This window comes from Microcebus murinus, chromosome 18 (genome assembly GCF_040939455.1).
Source record: "Microcebus murinus isolate Inina chromosome 18, M.murinus_Inina_mat1.0, whole genome shotgun sequence".
In the NCBI taxonomy this organism is placed as follows: domain Eukaryota; kingdom Metazoa; phylum Chordata; class Mammalia; order Primates; family Cheirogaleidae; genus Microcebus; species Microcebus murinus.
This window is the reverse complement of record NC_134121.1, coordinates 13,378,200-13,401,875: the sequence shown is the minus strand read 5'-3', so window position 1 is coordinate 13,401,875 and position 23,676 is coordinate 13,378,200. Positions and strand designations below refer to the sequence as shown.

The window sequence follows — 23,676 nt, the reverse complement described above, 5'->3', positions numbered from 1 at the left end:
CGTTCCTGTTTTTGGATTTGACGGTGGTGCAATGCATCACGTAACAAATGGCCACTAATTTAGAAATCTTATGTGAGGTTCTTTATGTTCTTTTGTTTGCTTTGAGAATTTAGTTCGTTTTTCTCTAGGTCTAGAATACTGTGGGTGTTTTAAAATACAGAGGAAAGATTTGTGTTTGGAAAAAGCAGATTTATTTAAGTCATAAAATATAATTCTGAACTGACATTCCAGAAACACATGACTTTCTAGTGCTTCTCATGGCCAGAAATGACATCACGCTTTCTCATATAGCTTTCTATTGTGTTTCATGATTAAAGCACATATTAATATACTTAAATCTTTTGTTTGTAAAAATCTGTTTTATAGCAAATTTCATGTAAAAAAGACACCTGACTGAAACACACATTATACCAAGTACTCTATCTTTAGCCTTTTAAATCTGAGCAAGTCAGTAGCATCACCGTCTTTACCATCCTCTGAAAGTGGAGGTAAGGACATGGCCCTGTAAGAACATTGAGATTTTATGTGAAACCCCTTGGAAAAATGGAAAGTCTTATACCAATGCAGTGGTAATTATTTAATTCGCTATCTTAAATCTTTCAAACAAGGCAGAGTTAAAATAAACAGAAGTATAAGTATTAATATGTTCTTAATTGAAGTGTTATGATAATTTCATTTCACAAAATCGGTTTGTTTTATTTTCAGAATTCTTTTCTTAATTTATGTGCCCTGTGTTTATCTTCTTTGTTCGGTGTGACATTTTCTTCTTCTTGTGATCACTCTGTAGGTGCTAATTTTTGCCTTTAGCAGAGCTCATTATTATAACTAGGAATAAGAAGCCAACAAGAGTTGCTGGATGCAGACAGGAGGAAAGGACTGAGGAATAGAGGCAGTGTCTTTTTTTTCTTTTCCCCTCAGGTCTTGAGTAGAGACATTGGATTAACATACATCTGCTTTTATTTGTGTGTGTGTGTGTGCATGTATGTGTGTATGTGTAATGTCTTCTAGGGGGAACTTGAACGACAGCTTTTGCAAGCAAATCCAATTCTGGAATCATTTGGAAATGCGAAGACTGTGAAAAACGACAACTCATCTCGTTTTGTAAGTTTAAAAAGCACCAGGAACTTTCTAATTCCTCAGATTTCTAGTTCAGTGTCTACCACGAGTAAGCAAATGAATCACTTTTCTTCTTAGATTTTAAGGAGAGGATAATAGATGTAGTATAGAACAGTGTTGTTCTGTAGAAATATGTCACATGTAATTTAGAATTTTCTAAATTCTACATTTAAAAAAGAAAAAAGGTAATGTGAAAGTTATAATCATATTTTGTTATATAGGGATGGATAATTATGTGTATTTTTATAGATATATAATCACATAACCTCTGAACTTATTTCTTTATCTTTCACTGGGGATGATAATATGGAGATATAATGATGTGCATGTTGAGTACTTAGCTCAGCAGTGGGCATAATAAACATTCAACACATGAAGTTGGTGTTAGATGTAGTGAATTGACCTTTCATATTTTTAAAATTTATTTTATCTTATTTTTTATTTTATTTATTTATTTATTTAAGACAGAGTCTCACTCTTGTTGCTCTGGTTAGAGTGCTGTGGCATCAGCCTAGCTCACAGCAACCTCAAACTTCTGGGCTCAAGCAATCCGTCTGCCTCAGCCTCCCGAGTAGCTGGGACCATAGGCATGAGCCACCATGCCCGGCTAATTTTTTCTATATATTTTTAGTTGGCCAATTAATTTCTTTCTCTTTTTGGTGGAGATGGGGTTTCACTCTTGCTCAGGCTGGTCTCGAACTCCTGAGCTCAAATGATCTACCCGCCTCGGCCTCCAGAGTGCTAGGATTACAGGCGTGAGCCACCGCGCCTGGCCTTATTTTTTTATTTATTATTATTATTATCATTATTTTTAGAGAAGGGATCTTTGTCTGTCACCCAGGCTGGAGTGCAGTGGCATGATCATAGGTCACTGCAGCCTCAAACTCCTAGGCTCAAGTGATCCTCCTGCATTAATTAACCTCCCCAGTAGCATAAATGCATGCCACCATGCCTGGCTAATTTTTTTTTGTGTGTGTGTGGAGGTAGGATCTCACTATCTTGCTCAGACTGGTCTTGAACTCCTAGTCTCAAGTGATACTCCCGCCCCAGCCTCCTATAGTGCTGGGATTATATATCTTGCTATTTCTATGGGATTGAGACTTCGGAATAATTTGTCACTACTATCACTTCTCTTTAAAAATTCTTTTTAGCTGTTCAGCTATTCTAATTCCTTGAAAGCTTTACTTCCCTCCTCAGTTTGACTAGCTGTCATGGTTTGCCTGAGGATATGGCCCTAAGTGATAGCCAGATCAGTGTCATTTCAAGGACACTACCCCAGCCACTTGAGCTACTCAGCTCCGACCTTGTAATGGCAAATCATCTCTAAACCCATATTCAACAAAATAGGCTTTTCTTCCATAAGTCTTCTGCCTGGGGTTATAGTCACCAAGTTTCAATATCCCTTTCCATGGTTAGATTGGAAAAAGACTTCATTGTTCAATTATTTCTACTTAAGTTGTTCAAATTAATTCTACTATTTTTTTCTCCTCTGAAGTATTAGTAAAAGTCAAGAAGGCCAGAATAAAAGAGACTTTAATTCTAACAGTTCATTGACAGATAATTTTGGGGAATCTGATATTATCATGACATACTTTTTAAAACTGTGAATGTAAAGTCAGGGTCTGCGTGTTAATTTTCTGATGGCATACTTTCTGTGATAGGTGGAAGGGACCAGATTCAGGGTCACAGAGGACCCAGGAAACACAAAAACCCTCTGTTTTAGTTTGTAGGGCTGCCATCAAATAGTACCATAGACTAGGTAGCTTAAACAACAGAATATATTTTCCCACAATTCTGGAGGCTAGAAGTCTGAGATCAAGGTGTTGTCAGGGTTGGTTTCTTCTGAGGCTGCTCTTCTTGGCTTGCTGATGCCCATCTTCTCCCTGTGTCTTCACATGGTCTTCCCTCTGGGTGTGTCTGTGTCCTCATATCCTCTTCTTAAAGAGACACCAGTTATATTGAAGTAGGGCCCACTTTAATGACCTCCTTTTAACTTACTTACCTCTTTAAAGACCCTGTCTCCAGGTACAGTCACATCCTAAGATACTGAGGATTAGGACTTCAGCATACTAATTTGGAGGGGAGGTGCACAGTTCAGCCCATAACACCCCAAGAGGTAGTTTAAATGCAAGAGGCTTTCCAAGTTATGTAAGAAATAGGGATCTATTTGCTTGGAATATTATTTATTCCTAGTAAGATAAAATTTGAAGATTCACTTAAGTTCTTTTAGTAATTATTTTAGCTTTTTATGTACAAAGTGGGATAACAGATGTTCCTATGTCAGTAGGAAGCAGGCCTGTGACTTTCGGATTTATAAGAGATTTGAGGAAACTGACTTCTTTAGCACTTCTGCCATTGCCCTGGATCATGCCCACTGAGCCTGAGCCACAATGAAATCTTAAATTCCCCCTACTGGAAAGCCCTGTGTTTAGTGGCCGTGTCACGAGATAGAAGACACAGTGAGCTTCCAGCTTTGGTATGTGAGTCTCTAGGAAGGTTTTCAAGGACGACTTCATGGAAAATCCTTTATTTTACCACATAAATCAAGCTGCCAGTCTATTCTGATTCCTTTCCCCCTAAACTGCACTGTAAATTTGGGGGAAACAGTTTTGTGCCCAGTTGTCTCATTATTGGCTAGAAAAGATAAACTGCTACTAAGCCACCATTTATTTCCTTTGGGAAAGAATGTAGTGATTCTGATACTAAATGGTAAGGATTTTTCTATCTGCTAGGTTGTTTCCACTTGCTATTTTTATATTTGGGACAGATATAAGTATGATGCTGTCTTAGTTTCAGTTGCTACATAGCAAATGACCCTAAAACCTAGAGGCTTAAAACATTTATTATTTCGTAGTTTCCATGTGTTGGAAATTCAGTAGCAGCTTAGCTGGGTGGTTCTGGCTCGGGGTCACTCATGGAGGTGGTCGTTCAGATGTTGGCCAGAGTTGCAGTCATTGGAAGGCCTGACTGAGGCAGGAGGATCTTCCAAGCTCACTCAGGTAGCTTTTGGCTGGAGAACCCCCATTTCTCACCTTATAGGGCTGCTTGAATGTCCTAATGACATGGCAGCTAGCTTACCCCAGGGCAAGCAATCCAAGAGAGAGCAAGACAGAAGCCACACATTGTCTTCTGTGACCCTGTCTTAGAATTCACATACCATCTCTCTGTTGTGTTCACCTGGTCACACGAACCAACCTTCTTCATACTGTGCGGGAGGGGACTGTGTGAGAGTGTAGATGCCAGTGGTGGGGTCATTGAGGCCACCCTGGAGGCCACCATGAATCCTTAGTGGGCTTTCCACCACTGGCATGCATAGGGCTTTAACCTGTAATTGCTGCTACTCTAGATCCGTGGGTCTTAACTGAGGGCTCCCCAGAGGATGTTAGCAGTGTCCGGAGACGTTTTTGTTTGTTCATCTGAGGGTCTGGGTAGTGGTGTGCTGCTGGCATCTAGTGGGTATCAAGTCAGGGGTGCTGCTCAACATCCTGCAGTGCACAGGGAAGTCCCCCACAGTGAAGGATTAGCCAGCCCAAAATATCAGTTATGCAAAGATTAAGAAACCCAGTTCTAGATTATTCCTTCAAATTATTGTCTAATCTAAGGTGTAATCACTTTCTGAAATTTATTTGCAAAGTTATATATGAGTCTTTTTTTTTTTTAATATATGAATCTTCTTAATGCCTGTGATTTACACATCCTATTCCAAAAGTTGATATAAATAGTTCTGATAGGAAACTGTTCTGCTGGTAGGAAGAATTTATGTTCTGCTGTAAGAAGAATTTCTTAGATCAGTTTTTAGCCACCTTGAAGCAGCTCATAGGAAAGGAGTGAGAATCAGCTATCTAATTTAAATATTCAACAAACCCTATTTCAGCTTAGGTACCACCTTCCAACGTGTTTGCACTACTATACTCATTCTACTATATTAAGAGCCGATCTTTTTTTTTAATAGGAAAAAATTTTTTATTAAGGCAGTGCTCTTCAACATAGGTATTCGTTCAACCAAGAAACAAAGATATCTTTAGATTCTTGACTTTGGGCTTTAATTCTTAAAAAATCAACTTTTATTGATATATATAGTATTTTTTAAGAAATTATTTAGTAACTATCTGCTATTATTATTATTATTATATAAGGTGTTAACTATACAATATTAAAACAGGTAGTAGATCTTAGTAGCTCCATAGAAAATAATTAAGTAATTAGTTCCACTGATTGAATAATGTTCAGTTAAAATATCCCTTTAGTATTTCTCTATAGGTGTTGCCAACCCTTTGGTCCTCATGGTTTGAAAGTAACCAGTACTAACTCATTCGACTGATTTTTTTTTTATTTATTGTGCAGCTCAATTAATTATTAAACACCTATTCTTTGCCAGGCAGTGTGCTGCTTAATTGAGATCTCTATTTGGATATCTAATAGATTTCTCAAATTTAACATATTCCAAATAAAATTTTTTTTCTTGGCCGGGCGCGGTGGCTCAAGCCTGTAATCCTAGCACTCTGGGAGGCCGAGGCGGGCGGATTGCTCAAGGTCAGGAGTTCGAAACCAGCCTGAGCAAGAGCGAGACCCCGTCTCTACTATAAATAGAAAGAAATTAATTGGCCAACTAATATATATATATATAAAAAAATTAGCCGGGCATGGTGGTGCATGCCTGTAGTCCCAGCTACTCGGGAGGCTGAGGCAGAAGGATTGCTTGAGCCCAGGAGTTTGAGGTTGCTGTGAGCTAGGCTGACGCCACGGCACTCACTCTAGCCTGGGCAACAAGCGAGACTCTGTCTCAAAAAAAAAAAATAAAAAAATTTTTTCTTTCAATATTTGTTCCTTTATGTATTATGTCAATAAATGGTACCATCAAATCACCTAGATGCTTAAGCTTAAGACAAAATGAAAACAACAGAAAAAACTTAGGAAAATAAAATGCCTGGAAATCATCCTTGATTCAGCCTTTTTCTCATGGCCCATGTCCAGCCCAGCAGTGAATCCTGTTGGGTAAACATGCAGAAGGTGTTTCAAATCTGTCTGCATTTCTCCTCCCCCTCTTCTCTCCCTAGTCTATGTAAACGCTATGTGAGAAGGTTTCCTCTATTATTCTGCATCACAGTGTCCTATTTCCCTCACAGCACTTATCACAATCTGTGGCTAATTACTTTGCTTATTTATTATCCTTTCTACTGGAATGTAAAATCTTTGACAGTAGGGACTTTGTCTGCCTTGTTCTCTTCTGTATTCTTAGTTCCTAGCACAGTGCGTCACACATGTAAGTACAAAGTACATAGCAGGCGTATTTGTGGAATTCTTTTTTTTTTTTTTGAAACAGAGTCTCACTCCATTTCCCTGGGTAGAATGCTGTGGTGTCAGCCTAGCTCACAGCAACCTCAAACTCCTGGGTTCAAGCGATCCTCCTGCCTCAGCCTCCTGAGTAGCTGGGAATACAGGCATGTGCCACCATGCTCAGCTAATTTTTTCTATATATTTTTAGTTGGCCAATTAATTTCTTTCTATTTTTAGTAGAGACAGGGTCTTGCTCTTGCTCAGACTGGTTTCGAACTCCTGACCTTGAGCAATACACCTGCCTTGGCCTCCCAAAGTGCTAGGATGTAGGCATGAACCATCGCTCCAGGCCTTGTGGAATTCTTTTAGTTAAAATGTGGTTGCCTAAAAAGTGCCAGACACTATTCTAGGCCCTGGAAATACTATATATCAGTGGCCAAAACTAAAGTCCCTAGTTTTGTAGAGCTTACCTTCATTTTGGTTTTAACTTTAATATGTCTTCAGTGGCAGGCCATGTTGTACAGCTGAGCTCAGGGAAGGTAGCGCATGTGCTAGATTCCCTGAGAAAATGCATGCCCTAGATTTAGAAGCATGGGTTGAGGACATGTAGGAAGCTCTGTGGGCAGGCTGGGCCTCAGGTTGGGATTGGTGTCATACTGAGTAATGTGATGTTTAAAAATGAATTGTGTATACAATGAAATTTCATGCAGTCATTATTTATAAGCCATGTGCTTACAGTGAAAATATTTGAAACTGTAAACTCCATAAGCTTTAAAATCCATTTGGTTCCATTTCTTTGATCTAATATAGACGACTAATTTCCTGAAGAATATCTTTTCTTTCAAAGATACTAGCATATGGTTTGTATTAAAGGGATTCTTTAGGAAAGCATTACCCTTATGAAAATAATTGTTCACAGTTAGTCCAGTTCTCTGTTTATGGAGAAGTAAAATGCATTCCAGATGGAGGAGATTTATGTAAAATGAGTCTCTCATAATGAAACTTTAAAAACAGGGACTTCAATTTCAGAACGATTGTTTGGATCAGCAGATACATCTTCTTTTACAAAGTTTTAGTAAGAATCATTTTCTGTTTGCCCAAATCCTTTTTTTCTTTTCTGTTTTTTGCAAACTGGCTTAAGCCAGTGTGGCAATTCCCACCTATTATGTACCTTTGGGTAGATAACTATCCTCTAATAGTTAGAGCTAGGTGAAGGCTCTATGTATCCTCCCCACAATTTGGCTACCGGAATATAATGAAAGCAAATTGGAACTCCCCATCCTCAGAATTTTATCAGCAAGCAGGCACTAAAAATAGTTGTGTAAGTTGAATGCAGCCCAGTTCTGTCTATTTAAGTACTCTGACCAAACCTTTCCCTGAAAGATTTACTGAGGCAAATGTGACAGTATTAGAGACAGAATATGGCCTGCATCAGGCTGCCAGAATCTTCCAGAACACTGGCTGGACACAGCCATTTAGAATCAAGCCTTAGGAGCATTCCCAGCAATACAGCTTCCTGGGCTTGCTAGAGTCTTAACACTGGTTTGCTTCACACCAGAGTGCAGAAGGTCTGCATATATCTAATCAGTCCATGTCTCTTCATGCCACTCATATTAGCCCAGTGAGTTCTAATATCCATTATACTAAATAACAAGGCCACTTAGCTCACATAAAACTCATTTTACTAATAACAAAGCTTCTGGTGTGGTTTGGAGATTAAGATAGCTGAAGCATTTAAGGTAGCCATCTGGCCTTTGGATTAAATGCTAGCTAATTACGTCTAGAATGGGTTTTCTCATTTAGGGCAAATAGCTGCCTCCAGAATGGAGATTTAAAACTCTACACATGCATAGCACCCCATCCACGCCGAAATGCTTTAAAGTAAATTACAGACCACATAACAACTTTAGACACCAAATTGGGAAGAGGAAAATATTTTCGGAATATGAAACAAACCTGCATTGCCCCTGAATTAAGTTGCTAATAATTAATCTAGGTTCAGTTACTACAGATACATCAATACCACACGAGAAGTTCCAAAAAATCTGTGTCAATTAAGAACAAACAAAATTTTTGAAACTAATTAGGATCATTTTATTTTCTTTATAGTATCAAAATATCAAATATATAAGTTGTCCGATTGTACATTTTGAGTGAAATTCTTTGCAATTTATATTTTACATAGGAGAGAGAATTCTAGTTATCTTGGCTGTTCAAAACTATTATATAAGAGCATGTAGTCTCAATTGTTCTTGGATTGGTACATAACATGTATATGGCACAAAATGTGTAACTATAATTAAAACATGACATACTTGTCATGTTTTTGGTTTTTTCCTTGTTTTTGTTTTTATTGGTGAAATTTTGATTGAATATTTTGAGTGCCATGATCTGACCTTTATGGAACTCAAATATGGAGTGGGCATTTTCAGCACAAATTTCTTCACATAATGTTTAAAAGATAGAGGATCCACTTAAACGTAAAACTCTTTACTTGTTACTTTCCAATTTAGTCTAGATGTGTGTTTCAGTAAGAATCTTAATTCTGAAAGAGTATTTATTATGTATTTGAGGAGAAAGCCTTTTAACTTACAGATTTTATTCCCTTCATTTGGCCTACTCCTAAGGAAGAAAGAAAAGTCATCTTTGCTTTTCTGGCCAAGTGGCTGACTATTTAACATCAAGTGATGTCATGCCCCATGGCCTGCGTCTTACTTGATTTTCCAGGATGTCCAACATTAAGTGGAATATTTAAATCCTAGATCATTTGGGAATATTCAGTAAAGTATTTTTTATTTCTTTTGGTCCTGAAATTTCACTTTGTCATGTTGTCAAAGTACTTGGCTATTTCTTATTTTATAAGATATTTTATATCTGAGTGTGAATGTCGTTTAGCTCACAGAGTTGATAATTTTCAATTTCATAAGGGTTTTTTTGTTAAAATTTTTTTAAAGCAGAATAAATTCTAGCACTTTGGCTTTTAAGCAAGATTTGTTAGTTACTGAATATGTCCTTTGCAGAGATACTAGTTTCCTTGGCATATGTCATCCTGCCTCCTCCCAGCACTGCAGGCCTCCTCAGCCCTGGCCCCCTTCCTTCCTTGCTGTTCCTCTTTGTATTCCCTTCGTCCCGTCCAGCTCTTTGCCTGGCCCTTTTCATGTAGCTAAAAGATATTTCTCCACCGGGCGCGGTGGCTCATACCTGTAATCCTAGCACTCTGGGAGGCAGAGGTGGGTGGATTGCTCGAGGTCAGGAGTTTGAAAACCAGCCTGAGCAAGAGCGAGACCGGTCTCTAGTATAAATAGAAAGAAATTAATTGACCAACTAATATATACAGAAAAAAATTAGCCAGGCATGGTGGCACATGTCTGTAGTCCCAGCTACTCGGGAGGCTGAGGCAACAGGATTGCTTGAGCCCAGGAGTTTGAGGTTGCTGTGAGCTAGGCTGATGCCACAGCACTCACTCAAAAATAAATAAATAAATAAATAAATAAATAAATAAATAAATAAATAAATAAATAAATAAATAAATTAAAATAAAATAAAATAAAATAAAATAAAAAAAGATATTTCTCTGGCACTCACTATAATGGCTCTGATAGGAACCCCAGTTATGAAAAAGAAATTTGGCTAGGGAACTGATGAGGGAGTAAGAGTGTTACATGTTAGTGATTTTGCTTATGTGTCCAAGTAAGTGACCACATGTCTAAATTATTTGGAACATTTCTTTATAGGTCACCTGTTCAGAAGGCCAAAACCTAAATTTTCTTCCATTTCTCCTTTGGATCTATTAAGAACTTCCTTTCCCATTATAATCTCCTATGAAGTAAGGGAAAAATAGTTTGCTAAATATAAAATGGATAATGTTTAAGTTTAGATTTCAAGATTATCTGTATAATAACTCTGTCTTATTGCTCAAATAAAGAATTTGTTTTGCTTGATGAAAATTGAATTTCTCATTTATCTGAGATGGTAAAGAAAAAGGAATAGGAAATAGTATAGACTTGAAAGCATGTTGATTATATATTTAATAAAGGAATTAAACATGTTGGTGAAAGTGGGAAGTTTGTATTATTGGATGTAATGAATTTAAGTGAAATACTGTCTTAAGAATGAGGTGATACCATCTGATTTTGATTAATCTTTCTGCAGTATTAAAATAAGTTTGAAGAGTTATTTGCTTGGACAGTTATATTAGCAGTGTGTACTTTGCAGCTTTGGAGTAATAACACTGCATTTTGACTACTGTCTCTTAAAATAGCAATTTTTTATTAACTCAATTAGGGTATTATATAGATAATATAGCTGTTTAAAATTTATAAAGAATTTTAACCCTCAGTATAACATCAGGACCCAATTTTAGTTTCTTTTAAAAATAATTCTATTCATAAAGTTGAAGTCAGATTGTAATATGTAAGGGACTCCTACTTTTTTTTAGTAGTTTCTTTTCTTTTTTTAAATTCTGTCACCTGTACTAGAGTGCCATGGTGTCATTGTAGCTCACCACAACCTCAAACTCCTGGGCTCAAGTGATCTTCCCACCTCAGCTTCCCTGGTAGCTAGGACTACAGTCATGTATCACCTCACCCAGCTAATTTTTTATTTTTTGTAGAGATTTTTTGTAGGGTCTCATTGTTTCACAGGCTGATCTCCTGACCTCAAGTGATCCTCCTGCCTTGGCCTCCCTGAGCCTGGGATTACAGGCATGAGCCCAGCTCTGTAGTATTATAGTTTTTCTTTTTCAAGAGAACTAAAAAAATAAATAAGTATAAAACCTCCCTTTAAATTACCATTTAGCTTGAAGCAACTGGTGTATTAATACTTGATGAATTCTAATACTGCTAGTCTCAAATGGCACTATTTTTGTGATGCCTTCTTTCTCCTTCCTCTGTGTCCCATACCATCTCTTGGCTATGCATGGAAGTACACGTGCCACATTGTTCTTCAGGTGTTGAAAAAGCAGGGCCTTAGTGTTCTCCTTAAGTGTGAGGGCATTAGGTCTCTCACTGCCATAATTGTATTATTTGTATAAGGAGTTTGTGTGTGTGTATAAAAATAGTACTTATATAATGTCACAAGAGCCTGTAGGAAGGAAAATTTTTCTCCCACTTAAAAAAAAATCTGAACAAAATTTTATCTTCCCCCTCCAAAAAAAACTAAACAAACAAGCAAACCGAATGTCAGTTTTATTATATGACTCTTCATTAGCAGGTTCTCTATAAAAGAAGAATACTAAATGCTCGCTACTGATAGTCAAGCAGCCTTGTAATGATGGCTTGCGTGATAGTCTCCAATAGAACTTAAATCATTACCTCGTGAAGTCTGGTGGCATAAGATTAGCGTCTAGGCTGCAGGGCACTGCCACCTGACACCACCTTGACTTCTCAGGGATGTCCTGATCTCATACATCCTATTCTTTTGTCCACACACACTCTGTGATTTATGCCAGACTTATATCCAGAGTATTTTTGTTTTTACCATTTGTTGCAATAATTTACTCTATAGAGTGTGTGGGGTTTTTTATACATGATTGTGTAAGGCAGTAAGAGTCTTTGGTCACAAAATGCCTTTCCTGCTTATGGGATTTGTGCCTCTAACTCCCTCTTGAACACTTTGGGGTTTCGGGGCATGAGGAGCAGACCCTTCATAGATGCACATCTGTTAGGATGATGGCATGGCGCTCCTTGATACATACATGAGCGTACGTGAGATAAAACTTGCTCGTGTGAACTGGTCACGCTTTGCTCCTCCGCAAGCAGGAAATCAGTATCATTCAGGGGAATTTCCCCCATGTTCCCGCATGTATTCTCTTTGCACCTTGTTTGTTAGCCAGGTTTGGGCTTTTAAAATGGGACAATTGGGTGAGTTCTTAATGAATGCTCATAATATTGAGCAAAAATATAATGGATTCTTGATTTTAGGAAATTATCCTTTTTTTTTTTCTTTTTAAAAAATCAACTATTTAAGTTTAATTTACAGAAAATAAAAGGTAGTTCAGAAACTTCTGTGGTAGCGCCCCCAAACTGAGTATTCATTTTTTTCTAAGTTAAGTAAATATTTATACACTGAAAAAAACAACACACTGAACAGGGTGAGAAAGGGTCTAAAGTAGTGGGTAAAGGAATGGGCAAGTTGCCTGGCGACATAAGAGTATAAATCTAACGATTTTCACTTTAATAAGGAAAGAGCATGCTTAATATAGTAAATATAAAGAATAGTTGTTGAAATATGTTTTTAAAATTGGCATTTATCTAGGAAGTCGTAAGATCTCTCTCTTGGTTGTTTTTAAATTTTTTTGCTTACAGCCAGACATGGCGGCACATACCTGTAGTCCCAGCTATTCATGACCCCGAGGCAGGAGGATTACTGAGCCCAGGAGGTTGAGGCTATAGTGTTCTGTGATCACACCTGTGAATAGCCACTGCACTCTGCCTGGCCAACATAGAGAGATCCTGTTTCTGAAAAATAAATAATGAATTGACATACAATAAAATTCACCCATTTTCAGTGTACACAATGAATTTAGACAAATGTATCCATAGTGTAGCTTGCACCATGATCCAGAGATAGAATATTTTGATTACTCCAGAAGGTTTTCTTTTGCCTGTATGTATCAGTTCCCTCCTACCCCTATCCTTTGATAACACTGGTCTGTTTTCTGTCTCTGCAGTTTTCAAAAACTTCTTTGGAATGTCAAGTAAATGGAATCATATAGTATGTAGTGTGTTACATTTAGCTGCTTTCATAGCAGAATGCTTTTTAGATCCATCTGTGTTGTTGGGTTTATTCCTTTTATCTCTCACTAGTATTCCATTGTATGAATATACCACAATTTCTTTAACCATTCACCAGTTGATAGACATTTAGGTTTCCAGTTTGGGGTTATTAAGAATAAACTGACCATGTGCATTCATATGCTAGTCTACATGAACACATGCTTTTTTCATTTCCCTTGGGTGAAATCCTACCTATGAGTGGGATATTGGGTCAGATAGTAACTTTTAACTCTCTAAGAAACTGAGTATTTTCTAAAGTGCCTATACCATTTTGCATTCTCACCAGGTTCGTATAAGAGTTCTAATTGTTCTATATCTTTGCTGGCCTTTCTTAAAAACTGTAGCCATTTTAGTGAGTATGTAGTAGTATTTTATTGTGCCCTTTTTAATTTAGATTTCCCTAATAACTGATGATTTTGTGCATCTTTTCATATACTTATTGACCATTCACATATCTTCTTTGATGAAGTGTCTGCTAAAATCATTTACCCAATTTTCTTATTGGGTGGTGTGTCTTACTATTGAGTTGTAAGAGTTCTTTATATCTTCTGAGGACAAGTCCCTTGTCACATACGTGTTTCGTAAATATTCTGTTCAAGTCTGTGGTTTCTCTTTTTTGTTTTCTCTACAATGTCTTTTAAAGAACAGAAGATTTAAATTTTGATAAAATCTAATTTGTCATTTTTAAATGTTATGGTTCATGCTTTTTACAGTCTAAGAAATCCTTGCCTAATTTAAGGTCACAAAGAATTTCTCCTGTTTTCTTTGAAAAGTTTTATGGTTTTAGCCCATACCTTTTTTTTTTTTTTTTTTTGAGACAGAGTCTCACTCTGTTGCCCCGGGTAGAGTGCTGTGGCATCAGCCTCGCTCACAGCAACCTCAAACTCCTATAGCCCTTACCTATTTTGAGTTAATTTTTGTATATGGTGTGAGGTAAGGGTCTAGGCTCTTTTTGTTTGTTTTGTTTTGTATCATTTTGCATATTTTTCAATCACTATTTACTGAATAGACTGTTCTTTCCCTATTAAATTACCTAGGCAGCTCTGTTGAAAATAATTGACCTAATGTGCATGGCCTATTTCTGGACTTGATTCTGTTCCATTGATCTGTGTCTCCATCATTACACTGGTACCACACTGTCCTAATATAATTTATAGCTTTTTGAAATCAAATAGTGTGAGTCCCCCAGCTCTGGTCCTGATTCTCAAAATTGTTGTGACTATTCTAAGTCCATTTCATTTCCTAGTACATTTTAGAATCAGCTTGTCAGTTTCCTCAAAGGAAGCCCTTGAAACCCTTGACTATTCGTGTGATGAGTAATATTACTAGTAGTATGGTTACTAGTATCTGTCCTTAGTAGTCCTAGAATAAACCATTCTTGATCATTGTTTATGTTTCTTTGTTTTGCAATGTATTCAATTTGACCTTCTATATCTATATTTATATGTAAGATGTAACCACATTTGCTTTTATTTTGCTTTCCCTTTTTCATGCTATCTTCACCAGTTTGGGTACTCAGTGTTATGATAACTTTATAAAATAAATGATAAAATAATCACAACTTTCTCTTTCCCTAAAGCAGTTATGTAGTAAGGGAATCAAATGTTCCTTAGAAATTTATTTTTTATTTTTATTTATTTATTTTTGGAAACAGAGTCTTACTCTGTCACCTGGGCTAGAGTGCCATGGCATCAGCCTCGCTCACTGCAACCTCAAACTCCTCAGCTCAGGCAATCCTCCTGCCTTAGCTTCCCAAGTAGCTGGGACTACAAGAGTACACCACCACACCTGGCTAATATTTACTGTTTTTAGTAGAGACAGGGTCTCGGTCTTACTCAGGCTGGTCTCTAACTCCTGAGCTCAAGTGATCCTCCCACCTTGGCCTCCCAGAGTGCTAGGATTATAGGTGTGAGCCACCGTGTCCAGCCTTTCGTTAGAAATTTATAAAACATAAGACCAATCTAGCATTTTTAAAGAATTCAACTTCATTATTTTTTGTGATTGTGATCTGTTCAAGTTTCCTCTTGTTTTTTTTCTTGAATGCATTTCTGTTTTCCTAGAGAGTCATCAATATTATTCAGATTTTCAAATCTATCTGTATGGGCCTGGGTATAGTATTCCCTTGAAGCTATTAAAATCTCTCATATCTCAGATTATTTAGAATAGCTGTTTAAAGTTCTAAATGAGGTTTCATTAGTTTCCTTTCATTAATAATGTATAATTATCTTATAGTCCAGGAAAGTAACCTATTTTATTGTTACTTTCTTAAAATTTATTGAGGCTTTTTATTTGAGGAAATAGATCTTGTCTATTTTTGTAACCAATTCATGGATACTTGGCAGGACACACTGTCTTATTATTTTATTATAGTGTTCATATCCTTATTTGTTTTCAATTTTCTCTTTTTAATTTATTTTTAGGGCAAGTTTATTCGGATCAACTTTGATGTAACTGGCTATATTGTTGGGGCCAACATTGAAACATGTATCCTTTTTCATAATTACATAATCCACAATAAAGAATGATTTAGTCTTAGACAGCCTCCTGGTAACCCTCTGTGATATCACTTCATTATCTAGATGATAAAACTTAAGCCCCAAGATATTGTGGCTTTTCGAAATACTTTTAGCCTCTGAATATTAACTCCAAAATTCTTGTTGTTTTTGTTGCTGTTGTTTGTTTTTAATACTAGGCCAGAACCTATTCACGTGGCTGGGGAAGTGGAGAGAACCACATTTAGATGAATGCTGCATGCTGTTGTATTTGCCCATTTTTTTTACCATCTAGTTCTACTGATATTGGTATAATGAGCATGTACTCACTGAAACAGGCCTTATAGAATTACAGCATTGAAGTCGTTTCAGTTAGTGTTAAGTATTATAGAATATTGACATTTGCCATTGGGACTGAAAAAAAGAAAAGAAAAAAAAAAGAAGTATTAATAGAATAAAGCTAGAGAAAAAAGAAATCAAATACATAGAATAATCCTAAGAAATGTCACCTGCACAAATTGACTTCTAGAAATGCCTGCATAGAAATGATTCTGAATGACAGTATACCAGTTAGAAAGGGATACAGATGACAACTCCCTGATTCTTGTTAGAAGAATCTCCAGTGACAGAAATACATTGTTTTTCTCCCTCAGGTGAGGGATAGATCAAGATTTTTCTAGTTAATTTTTTTCCATTTATTTGTATCTATTGAAGAGGTACAAGTGCTATTTTGCTATGTTGATATGTTGCATTGTGGTGAAGTCAGGATCTGGTTAATTAAGAACAGTATTTCATGTCTCTAAATATGCTCAGTATCAGCAAAACCAGGAAATACTTGAAAATAACAGGACTCTATGGTTTACCTTTCTTCATATTGGTCCATTATAGCATCATTCATATGAATGTACTTTTCACCAGATGTGGAGGATGTGTTTGGGATTTGATTTAAAATTTAGGTTGTCTGGCATGTACAGAATTAATTCACCTTGCTGGCCCCATCGAAGGTTTACCTCAAAAGAAACAATCATTTTCCAAAGCTATGAAACAGATTCTGTGAGAGCCCAGTGTGACTGTCAACTGATAGCCACTCCAGAAGCATCAAGACACTGTGGACCAAGGATCCAAACCAGTCCCGGATCTGCACCCAAAATGCAGTCATGTGTGCGGTGGTCTTAAGTGCAGGAGCTGAGTGGGTTCTTCAGAGCAGCGAAGGGAAGGCCAGTGGTTAATCCCGTCATTGGGAAAGGCATTTGGAAAAGTCACGCAAGGGGCTGAATATAAAGGGGCTGGCACCTAGCACGCGAGCGGCTTGCAATAAAGGGGGCTGTTGTGACATAGTTGTCCAGCTCATGCATTTTGGAGTCAAGCCAAGTTTTGATTCCCAACTCTACCACTTCTTAACTATGTCATTGTGACTAATTTCTTTGTGCCTTGGTTTCCTTATTTGTAAAATTGTGACAATAATTCTAATATTATAGAGCGTCTCCTGCCTTCTTACAGTTCCATGTAGGATGCAGTGTTCTTTTTTTTTTTTTTGAGACAGTGTCTCGCTTTGTTGCCTAGGCTAGAGTGCCATGGCGTCAGCCTAGCTCACAGCAACCTCAAACTCCTGGGCTCAAGCAATCCTGCTGCCTCAGCCTCCTGAGTAGCTGGGACTACAGATATGCACCACCATGCCCGGCTAATTTTTTCTATATATATTAGTTGGCCAATTAATTTCTTTCTATTTATAGTAGAGACGGGGTCTTGCTCTTGTTCAGGCTAGTTTCTAACTCCTGACCTCAAGCAATCTGACCGCCTCCCAGAGTGCTAGGATTACAGGCGTGAGCCACCACACCCAGCCAAGGGTGCAGTGTTCTTTGAATGTAATCCAAGTTAGGGGTGGGTGGGGTGGGGTGAGGGAAGCACTCTATAAACTTTAAGTTCCCTCTCAATCCAGTGATTCCGAAAGATTAGTGAGAAACATTAATTGCAGATGTTTTCTTTTTTCACATACAGAGTACAATCATTTAGAATGGTTCTTTGCAGAATAGTTGATACATATCACAGAAAGAAAACATTTTATAAATTACATTTGTATAGACACTAAAAGAGGACCTTGTTTTAAGTAATTTAGTTCTTAACCGTCGTTGCTCAGACCTTCTGGAAAAGTCTCGTGCTGTTCGTCAAGCAAAAGATGAGCGTACCTTCCATATCTTTTACCAGTTGTTATCTGGAGCAGGAGAACACCTAAAGTGTAAGTTACAAATGTTTTACTATTTATTTTATATTCACTTGAATATCTTGTTTAATACTAAATTTTTTTGAGAGGGAGAACAATTTTAGGAAACAATTTTTTATATACACACACACACCAAATTTCTAGCTGGTTAAATCATGAAAATCAAAATGAAATTGAACTTCCATGCTGTGGGGTAAGTACTTTAAGTGGCAGGTATATGGGTATTATATACTTTTACATTTATTAAAAAATTTTTTTTAATCAGAAGAAAAATGATACCTATTTATATAATTTTGTTTCAACATTTATAAATAAAAAAAGGAAAAATAAATTTCTTAATAAAATTCAATAGAATAAATATTTCTATTCCTAGATTTATAACTGGAATATATATGTTATACTTCCACTAGTACTAGAGAGAGCCTATGGCGGATATTTATTTATTTATTATAATGAATCACAAAGACTAGAAGCTTAGGGTTGGGCAGGCTCAAAAATAGAGTTCTGGTCTGGGTCAGAATTTTGCTGAGTCAGAAATAATAAGAGAGAGGCAATAATGTACAACTTCCAGACTCTTCTGAGTGTCAATGTTGCTTCTATATGATTATCATTTATATTAGTAGATATCGCAGTGGACACATATACAGTACTATTTGGTAACTTTTCTTATCTGGGGTCTAGGCTTTTGTTAAGCACAGACATTTGTGAAAGCATTGAACCCAAAGTTAATTAAGGAAAAATCTACAAGGAAAAAAAATAAGCAATAAATAAATACTTGCCAAGCAACTAAAAATTCAAGATCATGTAATATGCAATGCCGAAGAGAAGAAAACTCTTAGGCTTTCAGACTGGTAATACCTGCAGTAGGAAGGAATCAAAAAAATATGATCAAAATGTTGAAAGAGGATAAAAAAAGAAAGCAGGAGGCGGCCCCCAGTAGATGTTAAATATGATGTAAACGAGAATTAGAGGATGGAGCGACCAGCAAAAATTCTCTGTAGAACAAGAGAGCTAATAAGCAAAACGCGTCACAAACACATTCTCAAGTCTGTTATAGGGGATAAATAGTTCTGTCTGTTTTGAGCACTCCTAAGTGTTCTTCTGCTCTCAAAAGCACATTTTTTTCAAACAGTAAGTTCTCTTTAATTTGTGGCCCCTACAGTCCAAGTAGTCACTGGGAGTATCCAGTGTAATATCCTGTCATAATATCACATATTGCTCATCACTCTAAAGGCAAGTAGGCCACTAAACAGGTTGGCTTGGAGAGTATTTCAGGGCCTTCACTGAGCTCAAGACTTGCTGGTCCACATGTTACCCCTCCTACATCCATATCTTTATCTTATCCATGGTAGTTTTCATATTGACCCGGAAATGTTTGCTATGAACTACTTGCTAAGATAAGAATTTAGAATGTGAGTTTAAAAGCTATCCTTCAAAAGATGGCTAAAACATTTAAATCTGAAAACAATGAAGTTTAGTTACCTGGAAAATTTACATCATTTCCCATCTATTCAATTTCAAAGTAGAATATTGTACAAACTGCCATCCCAAAAACTCCTATTGAGGTTTTTGTATTGTTTACATCATTATCCCTCATTAGTACAAATAATGGAAATTTGTATATGTTTTTGTATTTACATGAATATACAAAGAAAGAAAAAATATGTGCCGGTGATGGGTTGGATGGGAACTCCTGTTTTCCTGTGATATCTGCACAGTGTGAATGTGGGTGTGCTTTAGTCTGTTTATGAGTGTTCATTAAATTTTATTCCATTATATTTCCTTTTAGCTGATTTGCTCCTGGAAGGATTTAATAACTACAGATTTCTCTCCAATGGCTATATTCCTATTCCTGGGCAGCAAGACAAAGATAACTTTCAGGAGACGATGGAAGCAATGCACATAATGGGCTTCTCTCACGAAGAGATTCTGTGTATGTGAGATTTCTCCAAGGTTCTGATATTCTTCCTAAGCCTTATAAATTGGGGGTTAATAACCTAAACTAGAAAATGATTGGGAAACTAATGAGAACTGCCTATACTTTTATGAAATCCTGAAACATAGCTTACTGAAAAGTTTTGTATAGCTAATCTTCAGCACAAAATAAATTAGAATCTGTCTCTGCTACATTTTGATGTAATTTCTTTTTCTTTTTATTAATATGAAGCGATGCTTAAAGTAGTATCTTCAGTGCTACAGTTTGGAAATATTTCTTTCAAAAAGGAGAGAAATACTGATCAAGCTTCCATGCCAGAAAATACAGGTAAACTGATGATTACTGACTTTATTTCCCTTTTGATGGCTTGTGTTCTCCGAGAACATGTTACAGTGCAAGCATAAATGCATCTCTGAAGCATTCCCCAAGGGATTCTTAAGAGTAGCATATGGTCTCACATGTCTACATGGTTCCATAAATGAGGGCAGAGGACTGGGTGTAGGATGAAAAGTGGCAGTGGCTTCTCTGCCTTGGCGCGGGGGAGACATTAGGAACTGGTGAGAGGAGAGCTGAGCTGCAGGAGTCCACACAGCTTACCCAAGAGGGAGTTGCAGCTTCTGACTTCCAGCCAGTTTTTACCTTGCCAGAAATACAGGCCTAGTGTAGCCAAATATAATTGATTTTTCAAAGAAAGATGGAAATCTATATTTTAATATGAAAATTTCCCATTTTTAATGTTGAAAATGGATTTAAATTTGCACTGGTCAGGAATAACAGTGTGTAAACCAAAGATAAAGATGTTTGCAAGCCTTGTGAGCTGTCAGTTTGCTCCCAGTGGTCTGGAAACAAAAAGAAAATGAGGAATTTCTATATTGCCTAGAATGCTTGATTGCTTGAATAAATTATCTTGCCTCACAGGGGCATCCACAATCCACTGTGGCCAGTGAAGGCTGACATAAAGTCACATTTTCTGCCCTTGAAATAGTCCTTCTTTATAAACAGTGTGATGCTTGATAACAATTTAATTCTGTTTGGCTCTTCTAAGGTACCGCCTCTCCTGCTGCATCATGGGCACCATTTTCTGACCAACCTGTGGCACATCATCTTAGAGCTTTTGACTTCCAAGACCATTACTTGTATCATTTAATCAAAGTAGTTTAATTGGCATATGGGCCTATGTTCTCCATATGGATTTCATGTGGATAAATAAGACTTAAAATAGAGCAATTAAAGATTTAGAGTAGGGCATGTATTAGTATAGCCTGGCTTTGAAATCTTAAAATGACCCAGAGATAAAAGAGAATTAGGTCACTCTTCCAAAAGTCAAGGTGGCCAGGTGTGGTATGCACTCGTAGTCCCAGCTACTCAGGAGGCTGAGGCAGGAGGATCACTTGAGCCCAGGAGTTCTGGGCTGTAGTGTGCTATGCCAGCTGGGTGTCCGCACTAAGTTTGGCATCAGTGTGGTGACCTCACATGAGCAGGGGACCACCAGGTTGCATAAGGGAGGGATGAATAGGCCCAGGTCAGAAATGGAGCAGGTCAAAACTCCTGTGCTGATCAGTAGTGGAATCTTGCCTGTAAATAGCCACTGCCCTCCAGCCTGGGCAACATAGCAAGACCCCATCTCTAAAAAAAATAAAAATAAAAAATAAAATAAAAGACAAAGTGGGCAAATGCTGAGATGGCAAATACATTTCTTAGAGCCTAAAAATGAGTGTATATTAATTTGAAACGATGGAAGGTATTTTTTATCAGGCCTAATTAAGACATATTTAGTTTATTTCTTAAAACAATTTAATTATTACTGAGGTTTTTCAAGTGTTATGTTGTAACTAGGTTATAAGTAGAAATGCAGTATTTAGGAGACATTTTATACTTTAGTTGCACAGAAGCTCTGCCATCTTCTTGGGATGAATGTGATGGAGTTTACTCGGGCTATACTTACCCCCAGGATCAAGGTCGGCCGAGACTACGTGCAAAAAGCCCAGACCAAAGAACAAGTAAGTTTAATATTAATTGTTATTATAGATTTGTTTGAGTGATAAGCCATGGTCATTTGACCTTCTGATTGACATATAACAAAGTGAATCAATATAAATTCTCTTATTGATGTTTCTTGGTACTAATTAAGTATTTTTTTCTTTAGTATATTTACTGTTTCTCAGAAAATTTTAAAAAGTGTTTTTTTTTTTTAAAAGTAAATTTGAAATATCCTCTCCAGTTTTTCCCTGGGTAGATAGATAATACAGTAGACAAAGCTGCACGCTTCAGAAACCATGGCAGCAGGAGGGCTGCTGCTGCCTTGTCCCTGTGCTGGGTGTACAGCAATAAGAACAGAGAAATCACATTTGTCCATTTAATTGTGGACTGTTTTAAGAAGCACATTAATAGTTTTGATGAAGGAGCTTGGAAGGCAATTCTAACTGAGCTAACTATGCAGAATACGCTGCTCAGAACCCCGGGGCATGAGGAGTTTGTTCTTACCGGGAGTCTTTACCCATCCTCTAAATTGATTATGCCCAGTTTCATGTAATTGTACTAATAACACCATCTGTTGATGTATAAAATTGAGACACAATTAAGCAGTAAATGCTATTTCATGTTTTTTGAGTCCTGTATAATATTAAACTCCATATAATAGCTATGAATGCTTTGTCAAGACTGTTTCTAGAATAAAAGGTCGATGTTTAATTATAGGCAGATTTTGCAGTAGAAGCGTTGGCAAAAGCTACCTATGAGCGGCTCTTTCGCTGGCTCGTTCACCGGATCAATAAAGCTCTGGATAGGACCAAACGTCAGGGAGCATCTTTCATTGGAATCCTGGATATTGCTGGCTTTGAAATTTTTGAGGTATTCCTCCCCCTCTCCCTTCCCCCACTTGTCCTTCGTTTTATTTCATCTTTTAACAAATATTAAGGCTCATGGTATATCAGGTACAGTGCTAGGCACCAGGATTATAATGGCAAATAAGCAGATCACCAAACTCACAGGTTTGTGAATACTGTAGTGAAAGGTGCTGAGGTCGAAAGAAGTAGGAGGCCAACTTGAGACGACATAGTATTCAGAGAAGGTGTCTCTGCAGGGTAACAGGAGTACTTGAAGCATGAGAAGCGGCCAGCCTCAGTACGTTTTCCTGGCATAATGAGAGAAATCCCAGTGGTCCTGTGTGGGAGAGAATTTGTCAAATGTTAGAAGCTGCTAGAAAGCCAGTGTCACTAGACATAGGTGAGCTGACTAAAGGGAGAGAGGAGTTAGAGACATGGGTGTGGTACGGGGCCAGAGTAGAAAGGCCATGGAGGAGACCATTGCATAGACCAGGGCAGGGTGATGGTGGCTTGGCCTGGGGTTCAGGGGAATGGCAGCGTAAGGAGGAGACGTGGAAAGGTGATGATCTATGTCCCGCAGGTCATATAACCTGGTTTTGGCAATAGGCTTTAATACATTTTATTGTGTTGTTTTTTTTGTTTTGTTTTAATTTAAGTTTAAAAATCTTTAAATTTTAAGTTTATTTCTTCTTATTTTTCTTTTCTATCCCCCATTGATTGTCAGTTTCACATTTTATTGTTGATCTGACTAGATTTGTCCACATAGTTACTCACCATCAAGGCAGCAAAGGTTCACAATCACACACCTGCTGTGGTTCTGCAGAGAAGCTGATAAAATTTTGGTCTTCTAAAAATTATATCTATCTCTATAAGTATAGATACAGATAGATACTATATTCTTTCTTATAGGTATAGTTTGTCTGTCTTCTTTGATAGACTATATAGTAAGGCACAATGCTTCTTGTGATCGGTGTGTTACTTTGGCTACTATTGGGTATTGCATCGTCTTGTTTTAAAATGAACCCCTATAAAT

General features: G+C 37.2%; 1 protein-coding gene across 11 annotated transcripts in view; it reads left to right on the top strand.

Annotated features, from left to right (window-relative positions):
* Window positions 1–23,676, top strand: part of MYH10 (myosin heavy chain 10) — a 142,390-nt gene that overhangs the window by 54,385 nt on the left and 64,329 nt on the right. For all 11 annotated transcript variants that reach the window (XM_075994160.1, XM_012775289.3, XM_075994161.1 and 8 more), the window contains 7 exons: window positions 1,009–1,101; window positions 15,590–15,653; window positions 17,799–17,897; window positions 19,672–19,815; window positions 20,050–20,145; window positions 21,700–21,818; window positions 22,516–22,668. In XM_075994160.1, the coding sequence (XP_075850275.1) occupies window positions 1,009–1,101; window positions 15,590–15,653; window positions 17,799–17,897; window positions 19,672–19,815; window positions 20,050–20,145; window positions 21,700–21,818; window positions 22,516–22,668 (768 nt within the window). The remainder of the gene's footprint in view (window positions 1–1,008; window positions 1,102–15,589; window positions 15,654–17,798; window positions 17,898–19,671; window positions 19,816–20,049; window positions 20,146–21,699; window positions 21,819–22,515; window positions 22,669–23,676) is intronic.